At 41.1% G+C, this 14892-nt stretch overlaps 1 protein-coding gene across 1 annotated transcript in view; it reads right to left on the reverse strand.

The window, feature by feature from the left end:
• Nucleotides 1-14892, reverse strand: part of LOC126092271 (ATP-dependent RNA helicase Ddx1) — a 58090-nt gene that overhangs the window by 21166 nt on the left and 22032 nt on the right. Inside the window, exons 4-6 of the mRNA XM_049907787.1 lie at nt 14036-14235; nt 13704-13946; nt 11150-11326 (exon numbers count right to left, since the gene is read on the reverse strand). Coding sequence (XP_049763744.1) covers nt 11150-11326; nt 13704-13946; nt 14036-14235 — 620 coding nt within the window. The remainder of the gene's footprint in view (nt 1-11149; nt 11327-13703; nt 13947-14035; nt 14236-14892) is intronic.

Raw genomic sequence — 14892 nt, forward strand, 5'->3', positions numbered from 1 at the left:
ATAACTTCCTTGTTTGACATGCATACCATTCAGGCTTTAGTGGTTGCAGCAGGGTAGGATGCCTCATTTGACAGTGCAGTTCTGATATGGTGTTCTCTTCCAGGTCAGTCACCTCATGCGTCACAACAGTGAGGACCATGTGTTTGTCATCGCGGCCTACTTTTCGAATCAATGCTGTGATTGCAATCCAGCAAGCCTTCCAAAGTCACTTCAATGAAGCACCATTGCACCATGTCTTGGACCAGAAATCAATTATTACATGGCTCACTACATTCAGACAAATCGTGGTTATGACAAGATGAAAAACCATCCTTACAAGTTGATGATTATGCAGGAACACTCTGAGCAAAACTTCAATTCTCTGAAGAAAGCACGTGAGGCACTTTTCAAAAACATTTCTGAAGACAGAGCTGTTTTTTCAGTGATACAACGCATTTTCACTTGACTGGATACGTCAAACAGAACAAGTTCTATTGAGATGACAACCAATCCCCGAGAATTGCATCAAAGGGCTCCTCAGTCATCTAGTCACAGTGTAGTGCGCAATTTCCTCAGCTAGGATTGTTGGCCCTGGTTTTTTGAAGAAAATGGGATAACAATGACATTGAATTCACACCATATGTGAACATTTTGGTGGTATTTTTGTTTTCACAACTTGATGAATTGGACTTAGGGGACATTTGGTTCCAACAGGATGGAGCAACAGCTCACATTTAAGGGAACACTTCCCGAAGCAACTCATCTCGATACGAGGCGATTTGGCCCCCTGGTAATTTTTTTTCTTCTTTTTTTAAAATCCTATGTTTATGACAATCATCCAAGGACCCTAAAAGACCTGATGCTGGTAAGAGTCACAAGAAATGCCAGAAATTCACTTATTCAATGTATGGGCAACGGGGGCCATCACCTAACTCCGATTTTCAAAACTGTACATTACTAAAAACAAACTGTATTTCGTACTTTTTGATCTTGAATGTAATTAGGCCTAATCCAAAAGTTGCCTATTCTGATTGCACCTTCCATAAGTACAATGGACAAAGAGTATCCCATGCAGTTTTTAGAATATTCAGAATGAGGATTTTTGAGAAGTTTTTTTTATAAAGGCTAAAAACATTTCAGATTATCTCATTTTTATGAAGAAACATTTGGAAAATTTAAGAAGTTAAAGCATTAATGTCACTGCTGACTGTTGAGTTTACATATCATCATCCTATGGCTATCCATATTTCCGAAACACAATTTTTAAGTCTGCAAAACATTACAAACCATGTCTGACCGTTTTGACACAAGGTTTTCATTCAAAATGACTTCAGATCTCCATCATTTTTAAATTTTTAATTACATTGCATTCATTTACCCTTCCATTAAGAAATCTTCACAAATATCCTCATTTGGATAGGACTATAACATTTTTATAAATCAAAAGAAAATGAAAATTTCAGTTTTTTTTCACAGGCAGTCCTGAGCAAGTTCAATTACTTTTTTTTTTTTTTTTTTTTTTTTTTGGGGGGGGGGAAATTCTGAGATATTGATGAAACACATTTATTCTTGAGCTGTATGCTTTGAAATGAAATCAGTCTACCCATTTGTACATTATTTTAAGGGATATACTGTATATGCTCTGCTAGTCTGTAAAGTCTTGCTACATTTGTTCCCATTTTGGTGTTTAGACACTTATTTCAATTATTAGTGGCTTGGAAATGCTGGAGTCCTGTAGTCCACAATACCAATTTTTGAACCACATTAAAAATCACAAAATATCTACACGGTATCTCCCACATACTGCCTTACAGCAGAGCCACCAACCATACACTCATATACCATAGATTGCTGCAACTACTTCCTGTTTGTGACAATTTCCTCTGGAGATAAAACATGAACAATAATCACCGCATTGTTCAAAACCAAACTTCCAGCAGACACATAATATCCCCCCCAAATGTGCAAGTATTTAGGTTGTTGTCTGACCACTCTGCAGCCAGTACGTGCTCTGGGATTTTGCCAGCTGCAGCTAGCAACTCATCATTCTGAGGTGCACACTGAACTACTAAGGAATCTCTCCTCCAGCATAAATGGACAACATCAATCTTCAGGCACTTGACAGCTCCCCGCCGGGCTAGGCCCCGCCCGCCGACAGCACGTCGCCGGGCTAGGCCCCGCCCGCCGACAGCACGTCGCCGGGCTAGGCCCCGCCCGCCGACAGCACGTCGCCGGGCTAGGCCCCGCCCGCCGACAGCACGTCGCCGGGCTAGGCCCCGCCCGCCGACAGCACGTCGCCGGGCTAGGCCCCGCCCGCCGACAGCACGTCGCCGGGCTAGGCCCCGCCCGCCGACAGCACGTCGCCGGGCTAGGCCCCGCCCGCCGACAGCACGTCGCCGGGCTAGGCCCCGCCCGCCGACAGCACGTCGCCGGGCTAGGCCCCGCCCGCCGACAGCACGTCGCCGGGCTAGGCCCCGCCCCCCGACAGCACGTCGCCGGGCTAGGCCCCGCCCCCCGACAGCACGTCGCCGGGCTAGGCCCCGCCCCCCGACAGCACGTCGCCGGGCTAGGCCCCGCCCCCCGACAGCACGTCGCCGGGCTAGGCCCCGCCCACCGACAGCACGTCGCCGGGCTAGGCCCCGCCCACCGACAGCACGTCGCCGGGCTAGGCCCCGCCCACCGACAGCTCCTCGCCGGGCTAGGCCCCGCCACCGACAGCTCCTTGCCGGGCTAGGCCCCGCCCACCGACAGTGCCTCGCCAAACTGACAGATCCTCCTCAAATAAAGCCTTGAGCACTAAACGCTTACTGCCGACCAAGGCTCAGAAGACTACTCCCACCCTTGAGCACGCTACGTTTGCTGCAGAGCATGGCTCTACTCACTGACAATCTTCCTGGACCAAGTAAACAATTCACTTCTAAAGAAATCTTGCTACTGTATTTTGCTCATTAGCTTTGATGAACATACAGCTGTTCTATACTACACTTCGCACTTCTATTGTAGTGTGTTGTTCTGTTTCAGTCTCCGATACTATGAATGGCAACTACGATAACTGCCTCCAGAATTTTGTCCCGAAAGCAACTGGTGTCCAAAGCGCCAGACTTCCAGTTTTCCACACTCATCTGCACATAATAAAATCTGTATTGTCCTTTGCACTGTACTTCGGCTACCGGTTGGCCTTAACTCTCTATCCATCTGCCACAAACTCTAATAGTAAGGACGAGGTCCTTTGACGCTGTGTGGGCAGAGCCACACATACCCTCCCTCGCTACTTTAGCTGCCATCTTCACCATCTTGCAGCACACTCTGCTCCTTTCCACATCACAGACCCCACACACTTCCAGTTGTATCTACTCACAAACCCATAATTTGCACATCTCTTCTGCACCATTATATGGGACCTCATATGCTTCACCCATCATCCTCCCTCCTGGAAAGGCCACACGCCTAATGCTCCTACACTATTTTCAGACAGTGACATTGCAATAACCAACAAGACTTCAGATGATCCAAACCCTGAACCATCCCTGCCAGGTCGCCTCTCCAAGACCACTCATTCTGATTGCACAACTCGCAGCCAGGGCCCTCTGCATCACATAAAGCTACAGCCATTCCTTGTGTGCATGCCTTTCTATGGCCACCAGTTGAACTTCCCTAAGGCTCTGATTCAGCATCCCTGGAACCTCTGAAGAAAGCCCAGACCATGCTGGGTGCGGCTTAAGTCGCCATCATCACCAGCCAAATCGTCCTTCCCAGACAGTGACACTGAATGTGCCTTTTTCAGGGTTCACTCTTGCAAGTCCTAGTTTGAGCCAAACCCATCTTTAACAGTTGTACTGAAGCTGCCTGTCTTCAGCCAACACTTTCTAGGTCCAAACTACTGTCTCGAGCATCCATGCCACAGACTATCTCCTCGACCCTGGAGCACTTCCTTCCTTTGGACGTTGCATGATCTCAGTAATGGCTATGCTCTCTCCCCTCAGAGGCAAAGGAATGCTGAATCTTCTGGATACCTCCTTATAACATCATCACCAATCACAGAGTTGTGTATCATGGGCTGCTGCAACTTCAGCTTGCTTAAAGCTCTTTCCTCTGGAGATCGAACACAATTACTCATCAGCAGAAACATGCCAGACTGTTTACAACTGAACCTCCAGCAGCCACAACAGCGCCTGGCACCAGCCTCCCGCCACTGGCATAAGCACAGCTGCTGCCGTAGTGGCACTACCATGCGTCCACAAGCCATGTGCCTCCTTCGATATTCCCATCAGGTGAGTGTGTTTGTCACCTCTGCAACCAGTACATGCTCTGATCTGCCTGCACCTAGCAGCTCACTACTCGCAGTTCTTAGTCAACAAGGAGTCTCTCACTGCAGCATCCATGGACAATGGGGCTTCCATAAACCACGCCCATCCTCTAGCACCAATTGCTCACTTTCGACCGAGGCCTCAAGGAACTACCACTAACTGCAGCTTCATAGACTACGTCCTTCCTCAAGGACCCTATGCTTACTGCTGCATTTGGCCTCCATGGATGACCCTCATCATCGAGTCTCCTAGGCTTGGTACCAAATGATGCTTCACTCAAGGTCTGTCAGTCTGAATCAAATAGTGTAACTCTCAAGTTCAGAAATTGTGCTATCGCAGTCTGTTCATTAGACCTAACAAACATACTATGCTGTTGTAACAAGAGGAAAGGTGATGTGGCATATCCGAAGTGGCTGATTGGGACGAGGGGGGGGGGGGGGGGGTCCTAACCAGCTTACTGGGGGACTTTAGTGAAATTAAATTGCTCCCGCAGACCAAACACCCTCTGCAGTTAACAACTGCAGTTGTAAATTGGAGCTTGCACCAGCTAAGGTTAATTACCTTTGAAAGTTAATTATGGAAAGGTCTCTTAGGGAAAAAATTCCATCATACTGTCCAAAAAGGAAGGTAAGGGCTAGATTGGACATGGTGTGTAGCCAAGACGGCAATGAATCAGAGCATTTGCAATCATCCAAATGCTAACTGACACACATAAGAAAGAGTCAACATAAGAAATTAAATTATATACGAGGGTGGTTTGGAAAGTTCTCAGAATGGAATAGAAAGAAAGTACTTACATCACTGAAACTTTTTTTATTTTTCAATGTAGATTAATGCACTTGATCCAAGGATGTTCCAGTGCCTTGATCCCATCTCGAAAATGAGTTTCATCCAGACATGCAAAATAGTTTTCAACTCTGGCTATCAATTCTTTGTTTGAAGTGAATCTTCATTCACCAAGAAAGATGTTCAGTTTTGGAGAGAGATGGGAAGTCGATTAAGCCATATCAGGTGAATAATGCAGGTGTGGCAACAATTCATACCTCAGTTCATGTAATTTTGCCATAACGACAGCACATGTGTGCGGACACGCATTGTCTTGATGGAAGATGACTTTCTGCCTTGCTAAATCTGGCCTTTTTCCGCATGTCTTTCATTGCAATTTGTCCAGGAGGTTAGCATAGTATTCTCCAGTAATTGTTTGCCCAGTGGGGAGATAATCTACAAACAGAATCCCCTTCGCATCCCAGAACGCTGGTACCATGACATTTTCCGCTGATGGAATTGTCTGTGCTTTCTTTGGTGGCAGAGAATCAGCATGTTTCCACTGTTTCCACTGTTGTTTTGTCTCGGGGGTATAGTATTGCATCCAAGTTTCATCTGTGGTCACAAACCGGTGCAAAAAATCAAAACGGGCCAAACATTGTTCCAATATGTCCATTCTCAAACATTTTTGATCCAGCATCAAGAGTCGTGGCACCCATCTTGCAGAAAAATTTTTCATTTCTAATTATTCAGTTAAAATGTGATATACCATTTCAGATGACATCTGGCAAGTGTGAGCAATTTCACGCACTTTCAATTGGCTATCTTATATGACCTTTTCTGGCACTTTTGCAATGATTTCTGGAGTAGTGACACATCTTGGCCAACCACTGTGCAAATCACCATCTAAGCTCTCCCGACCAAATTTAAATTAATTTGTCCACTTGGCAATGGTTGAATACGAAGGAGCAGAGTCCGCCCAGCATATTCTGGAAATCAGCGTGAATGTCCTTTGCTTTCATACCTTTCTTTATGAAGTACTTAGTCACTGCTTGAATCTCTATTTTTTCCATCTTTGCAAACCACTACACATGAACAACAACAGAGCCACATCACCACCACAGCTCTCTTCCAAGGCACTGACATGGCACGAGTTTACAGGGAACAGTCCAATCAATACGTTGTGCTAGCGCTGACCTCTTGTGGTGAGTCTGAGAACCTTCCAAACGACCATCGTACCAACAAGCAACATCAACTCCCTACTTAAGACCGGAAAACTCAAGAATTTCCCAGATGAATTAAATGAACAAAAAATTTTAATAAGGTGGTTCCAAGAAATAAGAAACATGATAGAGGACCCATTCATAGAATTTATTATGGGAAACCAAGACAGGGTTATGAAGCGACAGCCCAATTTGGAACAGGATTTATAGTGAATGTAAAAATAATAGATTTAGTAATGGATTTTTGAGCAATATTACCAAGAATTGCAACTCTGACTTTTAAAACAATGAACAAAACCTACACAATTATAAATGCTCATGCCGCAATTTTGGGATCTTCTCAAACAAACTGTAAACAGAATAAGTACAAGGAATATAGAAGTCTTATTGGGAGACTTCAACGCCAAGCTGGGAAAAGTAAGGAGAATGGAGTCCACATGACTTTACAAAGAAGAATGGTCAAAGTCTTATAGAACAACATGCTTCAAGAGGAAGCCAAATAACTTAAAACATGGAAACACCCAGATTGGAGGAAGGGAGAGTGGCAGCTAGACCATGTCTGTATAGACAAAAATTTTCATAACGAAATATACAATGTTAACGTACTGAGAGGAGTAGACATATGCTTAGACCACTGCTTAGTTAAAATTAAAATCAAATTCACTCAAAGAAAAATAATGAGAAAGTAACAGAACAAGGAGAAGGCATGACCCACATTAGATAATTAAAAATGACAAATACCTACACACAACACAAACCATTAAAGTAACAGATGATCCAGAAGAACTGGTACCAAGTCTCAAGAAACAAGCAAATAATCTAGCTCCCTTAAATCCACGAAGAAAACATGCATGGTGGACTCAGGAATGTGAATTTCCAGGAAGAAAGAGACCAGGCATGGTTAAAGTTTCAAAGAAGCAAAACAAAAGAAAATGCATCAACCTCAAAAATGAAAAGAAAAAATTCACACAAAATGTTAGGGGAATTGAGAGAGAATTCCATAAAGACATAATAAACTCTGTAAAAGGTAAGTACCACAAAACCAATTCCAATAACTATCTTTGGGAAACAACTACAACAGTATGGGCTGCTGACACTAATACTGAAAAATGAAGATGAGAGACCGGCACACACTGACAAAGAAAATGCTGAAATAATGGCAAAAGCATTTAATAAACTTCTGAATTGTGAATAACCCAAAGAACTCTTACAAATTGATGTAAATACCCCAATCAAAACTGAACCTAACAAATTAGACCCCCAACTTTCCAAAAGGTAGAGTGTGTCCTCAAAGGACAAAAAAAGCCATAAGGCATGTGGAGAAGATCAGGTTTTTGTTGAAATGTGGAAATATTTAAGACACACAGTCAGGACCTCCCTACACAATGCTCTCACAAAAATTTGGATAACAGAACAATTCCCTGAACATTGGACCACGACCATCATATGCACACTACACAAGGTGGTGGATAAGCAATCCAGACAACTACAGAGGAATCTCTCACTCCTAGGCTGCACACACAACATTTTATCCGAGATTGTATACGCAACAATCAAGGAACAACTACAACAGGGAGGTTTCAAACCATGAAGAAGCTGTGCAGAGCAGATCATTACTTTAAAAATAATTATGGCAGACTACATGAAATGGAACAAACTGCTTGCAATAACATTTGTAGATTTTAAGAGGGCATATGGTTGCCTCCATAGACCGCCAGTACTAAAAATTTCATGGAATGTAAGACTCCAACCAAAACTAACTAAATTAATAGGACTTACTCTAACCAACAGCAAATCGAAAGTTATGTTTACAGAAGAAATTTCTGAACAACTGCTTATAAAAACAGGCTTAATACAAGGTGACTATCATCATTACTGTTCAACTGTGTCCTGGAATACATAATGAGAGAATTGTACTAGGATAACCCAAAGAACATATGAACTGGAAGTGCTAAAAATAAGTAAGTTTGAACTGCTTGGGATTAGCTGATGATCTTTCTCTTCTATCCAACAATGTTCAAGAAACCAGGCAACAAGTTAATCACAACAAGAAATAGCACAGAAAACTGGCCTCAGATTATGCTAACTGACCCACCACTTGCAAACAAAATTACAATAGGAGATAGAGAGATCAAAATCATTGATAAATTTAAATATTTAGGTGAAATCTTAACTTACGATCTAAATGATAAACCATCACGGCAAAATAGAATCAAAAAACTGCACAAAGGAAATTACATTACCAGAAACACGTTTTGCTCATGTAGGAATGGGATATCCATACGACAAAAAGGAACTTAAGTCATTGGTACAACTATATGTTAAACAGAGTTCATTGAAACAACATTTAAGGATGGTTATCCTAGTGAGGATTGTTATCAAGCCTTTTATGAAGCGCAATCCCTACATTTCTTTGAAGAAATGTGAATGCCTTTGCAAGTCCCAAAAGGATGCTACATAGACATCTGTAGTTCATACCTTCTACAACGAACTGATTAAATATGTAGACTAATAGATAATGAGAAATTATGTTTTGTCTAGAATTGTGGTGAGTCTGAGTTTGGCAAAGACCCAACTAGGGCCAGAGATCTTGGAGAAGAGGGAAAGCCACTGAATAGGGTCTCTGCTGGATCATTCAGGGAATCAACAATTGATTTGGTCTGCTTTGCTATAGATAACATTTACTTGACACAGCTGATCACATGTAAGGATGGAGCAGTTCAGAGTCAATGGACTTCGAGTAATACTTACCCATGGACACTTTATGCTGCTTCAACAAATGGGAGGATGTTATCACTGGTTCACTACAACTTATATCCTTCACATATAAAAATGTCATACAATTCACAAATTACCCAGTCAATTGTAAATACCAATTTTGTATGTATGTGTCACTTCACAGTTTGTGCATGAAGTTTGTGCTTGATTCGGCCACTAGAGGCCACCCAGCTGCCACTAGAGGCCACCCAGCTGCTAATATGGCAGCAGCTGCGCCCCTCTTCGAAATGATGAATATATAGGCCAGAGCACATGGCTCTACCAGCCACTTATTTATTATTAATTGTATTGCACATTGCCTTCCATGTCTGTGTACTGTCCGAGCAATGAATTACAGTCTTCTTGGGTTATAACAAAAGCGCTGCTTCGATTTCCGTCCTAGACTTGTTAGTCTACAATTAGTGGAAATGGTTGTACAAAACAACATTCAGTGTGATTTCACAATTATTTACCTGACAGACACAGCCTTCTGACAAATTTGTGTTTGGCCCTGTTAAAAATATTTGGCTAAGCTTGGCTAAGATTTGATTTAGTGTTTGTGTGTTCTGTTTATGGGTACTCACAATGAGTATGTTATCTACCACCTCAGTTTTAATGATGTTATTAAATTCCTTCCAAATGTTACTTATTTTTAACTGATTCCTTTCAAAATTTTCTCATTTTGGAATTATTACATGGTCATTGAGGTAACTGTAAATATTGATATACTCATTCAGGAAACTGTTCAGAAGTCTTAGCACAGTGTGAGAGGATGCAAAGTTTTCCAGTATTTTATTGGTAAAAAAAAAAAAAAAAATAAAATAAAAAAAATAAAAAAATTTGACAAACGGGAAAAACCATACTAGTGTAATATATAAATGAACAAACAATGGATGTCCAGATTAGAATATCAACAATTATGAAAGGATAGACTGTCATTGACTGTAAATGTGACATGTTTGTGACATGCTGAGTTGCAGACAGGGACAATGGAAACAAAACAGCACACCTCACCCACACATTAAAACTACCCCAGCACTCTGACCCGATTGCAACTCTTGCACTGAAAGAAAGCAGGCACTTGAGAGTGGGGTATGGATTGTGGGGGAAAAGAGCACTGTCTGGTGGATCATACAGGGTCTAGGGGCAGGGGCTGTCACCTGGAAGTCTTGCCCAGCCACATCTTAGTCCCTGCATGCTCCGTCATACGGCACACTCCTCTCTCCCACCTGTATTCCGCTATCCCTCCATCTTCCCATCCCCCACTACCACATTGAAACAATGCAAGAGTTGCAGCCTGGCTAGATCAAGCATAGATAGTGATCATGTATGCTTGAGGTGTACCTGCTTGTGTGGATGGATTTGTTTTCCTTTCTTTGCTGAAGAAAACTTTGGGTGAAAGCTGAGTGTGGAACAGTCTTTTTGTTGTATAAATGAAGAATCTCATTTGATCTACAGTCAATGTTTAATAAAATCTTATTGCAGCTGTCTGAGTACTGATTTAGTAGAGGTTGGTGTTGAATCAAGATTTCAGAAGATTTCATCTAGTCAGGTGTTTGACGAGTACTAGAGAGCAGGTGTGTCATTTATTAGCAACATACACATTGGTCAAACTCTTGCAAGTGTTGGTTTACAGTTACTCCTGCTGGCAAATCCATATACATGCCACACTTCTGAGATTGCTGTTTCCATTCACTCCTTACCTGGGATAAATGTGAAGACATATGGTAAAAGTAAACAAGTGACAGTTAGAATCAACAGATTAATAATCGGAGAACAGAGTTTGTATTTCAGGCCTACTACATCTTAAAATTACAAAAATAACTCATTTGAATTTAGGAAGCTAGTAAATCATTTCAAACTACCCCACCCAGCCCTACATCAAAAATACTGTAAGCAAAATGCTGTCTAGTGTCATTACAGTTTCTAGCTTTCAAAGAAATGCACATAATATCCTATACAATATTTAATTTGCACTTGCAATATTCTTCATGGCATCTGATGGCAAAACAAATGATGCATACAGAAAATCAAACTTATTTCTTCAGCAATAATAAGTCCCACTTACACTGCATATTACTGAAATATTCTGATTAATTTTAATAGCAGACCACTTGCCTCTATAACAATCGCCTGAGGAGCATTCTTCACTGACTTGCTCTGTGATGAAGCAGCTCCAGTTCCAGTTTCATTTTGCTTTACATATTCTTTAGGAGCTTCACAAATGGCCAAATATCCATCAGTTGGTGGATGTTTGAAAGGTTGTGTCCCAAAATTGAATGACATCTCTGCATTCTGTATATAACATTAAAATGGATTAGTAGTTTATACTTTCAACACTACCTTAGTTACATCAACAGATGAACTGCACAATTTCATCTCAAATCATACAGGTCTAGAGTGAATGTGTCACACCACTATTTCAAATATATATAAAACACTACAGACTTCTTTAAATGAGAATATTTGTGAAAATGTTGCACCGAAAGGGAAAATTGAAAGAATTGAAAAAAATCCCAAGAAATTTTGGTCTTATGTCACAGCGGTAGGTGGATCAAAACAAAATGTCCAGACACTCTGTGATCAAAATGGTACTGAAACAGAGGATGACAGACTAAAGGCCAAAATACTAAATGTCTTTTTCCACTTTTTTTTTTGTTCACTACTGTTTTAAGAGTTATTTACAAAATATACATTTTTCAAAAGGCTGTACAATTTACAAAAATTAAGATAAAACGAAAATACTTTATTTCTCAACACTTATGATGTAGAGGTCTAATATATATTTTTTCCAGAGAAATTCACGACCACGACATGACATGGCCTGTATGATTTGAGATGTGATCAACCAACCAATTTTAAGTGATGAATCTAGGAAAGAAATTCAACCCCTATGTATTGCCCCCATAGGGATCAAGCAATGGAGACTCCAGGTAGGAAAATCAACAACGTAGAGAAAGATAGATTGCTACTTATCGTAAAGAAGGCACCAAATTGCAGACAGGCAGAATTAAAAGACACTCACATGTACCTTTCGGCCACAGCCTGCATCAGCGAACACACACACACACACACACACACACACACACACACACACACACACACAAACAAAAAGCAAGCACACCTCATGCACATACGACCGCCAACTCCGGTCTCTCTCTCTCTCTCTCTCTCTCTACTGATGCAGGCTATGGTCAAAAGCTATACGCAAGTGTTTTTAACTGTGCCTCTCTGCAACTTAATGTGTCTTCTTTGCAGTAAGTAGCAATCTATCTATCTTTTCCTACATTGTTGATATCCCATACGGATCACGAAGATAAGATTACAGTAATTACAGTACACACACACACACACACACACACACACACACACTTAAGCAATCATTCTTCCTATGCTCCCTATGTGAACGGAATGGAAAAAAAGCACCCTGCCTCGTGCTTCACAGTAATTACCAGGGTATAGATGTAAATGAAATAAAATGCATTAAAATTTAGCAACTTGTGTTTAGAGCTACTGAGCCTTTGTTGATAAGTGAGGAAAAACCACAACCTTCCCCCTCCCAACCCCTTTTCAGAAGCTGGCTGATCATCTACTGACTTCAAGATTTTATGTTCTTTGTTGTCTGGGTGCCGATTTTCTTGATACTTTGTCTTCGTTATTTACAATGTTTGCATCTTTTTGTCTACATCAATACAGTTTCTAGCCTTCACTTTGTGAGTTTTATATATGGACATCAACATAAACAGTTTTTGTCTGATAAATAGGTTTAGGTCTTTTTTCCCTGTAATGACATTCATATTGGAAAATGCATAATTTTAAGCATTTATTCGCACCAAAATACAGACTGAATCACATACTACTGTGCCAGTGAGTGTTCTGCTTACAATTAACATTCAATTCTCCTTATAATATGGTCTCTCAGATGGCAGCACTATATGCCAAAATATTCCAAGGATTCACTTACTGGAGGTACAGCACTCTCTTGAGTGACTGAAACTCAGCCTGAGCAGTCTTGAGCCTGATGCTAACCTCTGAAACCCTCCAAACTATCTGAATGAACAGTGTAGTAGACAGTCTGTTACGTAAAGCTTTTCCACAAACCTCCTCATTAGTACACTTATTTCTTCAAATGTGGCACTGTGTGAAGTTAAATCACAAACATCAAGCTCTTGTCATATCTAAATGAATCTGACCATTAACAGAAGCACACAGTAAGTTTTCCACCAGGAGCAGCACAGTGATTCTTAGAACTCTTTGTAATGTATGACAAATCATTTGCTTTGAGAGCCAACAAAATTTCTGCTCTCCAGAAACAATGTATTTGATAATGTAGATCATTGTAGCATTTTGAAGACAACACTGTGGAACACAATATCACGGTACGCCATTCTTTCTATTAAGAAAGCTGACACAACAGAAGAGTAATTTGGTTACAAAGGCCATTCCAGGATAGAAATAACAAAATAAAGCTATAGACAAGCAATCACTTAAATCAAATTAATTAAAGGTGGTACGAGGACAGGCCATACGAAATCTTGAAATGCACACTCTTCTTTCACACGTAGTAGGCAAGTGACACACGCACAGGCATGTATATTTACTGATTTCTTAATTAAGCTTGTACACACACACACACACACACACACACACACACACACACACACACACTTACCTTTAGAACAACTGCTGGGAAGAATGCAGAGTTTTTTATTTGCGGTGGAATTGAGAAAGCCTTGCCTAAATCAACACCATTTTTTGAGAACTTTATTTCCCCTGAGTCCAAATCAAGAAAGCACCCAATGGTGTCATGGATCCCGAATTCTTCACCATAGCTGTCAAACTGTTTGTTGTTTGACTTCTTCCCAGTGCCTCCAAATCCAAAGCCAAATTTGTCAGTTCCAAGATCGAGGTTAGCCTTCAAAATCAAATTTATTTCGGTTTAGAACAACAAATCCTGTAAAATGTGAAACTTAATTTTTTTGCTGTATGTGTTGTCATGCTGACCTGTAGTGTGGACCATCCAACTCTGCACAAGCCTTCATCAGTAACTGTTGCCTCGTAATAGTAACGACCCTTCCCTTGGACACCTTTCGTTGCTCTACATCCATGCCATTCCTTCTGCTCCCGTGATTGACACCTCAGTCCATCTGGTGTTACAGCCATTGCATGACCCCTATCAAAAAAACTGAGGGTCCAGTGTGGTGCTAAGAAGAGAGAAAGCTTATGATTATAGTTGACCGTCTTGTTGAATTATTTAAAGTTTCTAAAATGGCATGAAACAAACATTAATGTAAAGCCACTATAAGAAATGCCTTCAAAAATGTCATACATGCGATATAAGTAATTCCTTAAATGCACCAAGAATGAAATACTGATTGGTTGAAATGTTATAGAAAGTGAAGAAGGGTTCTTATACTTTTCGAAGAAGCAGTCAGCTGCCTGCCTTTGACAAGCATCAAATCTGTTATTCTTCTGAATACCCACAAAAAAGAACATGTAAACGTAAAGTGGCAGTAAAATAACATGTTATATGAGAGTCACTCCAAAAGTAATGCATTACCTCCCCCCCCCCCCCCAAAAAAAAAAAAAAAAATAAAAAAATAAAATAAAAAAAGAGAAAAGAAAAAAAAAAAGACCTTCTGTTCTACACCTTCGCTATTCACAGCGGTCATCAATACATTTTTGCCACTTGCACTCAACTGCAATTCCACCAGTTTCCGCAAGTTGCGCTGTCACAGCACTCCATCAAGATGCCTGCTGCACTCTATGTGCATCCTGTATTGTGAGCATGAGACAGTGGCAAACGATCACACAAGACTGAAGATGATGTATGGGGATGATAACTTTCCATAGCAGGAAAG

Source organism: Schistocerca cancellata, chromosome 7, assembly GCF_023864275.1.
Source record: "Schistocerca cancellata isolate TAMUIC-IGC-003103 chromosome 7, iqSchCanc2.1, whole genome shotgun sequence".
Lineage (NCBI taxonomy): Eukaryota > Metazoa > Arthropoda > Insecta > Orthoptera > Acrididae > Schistocerca > Schistocerca cancellata.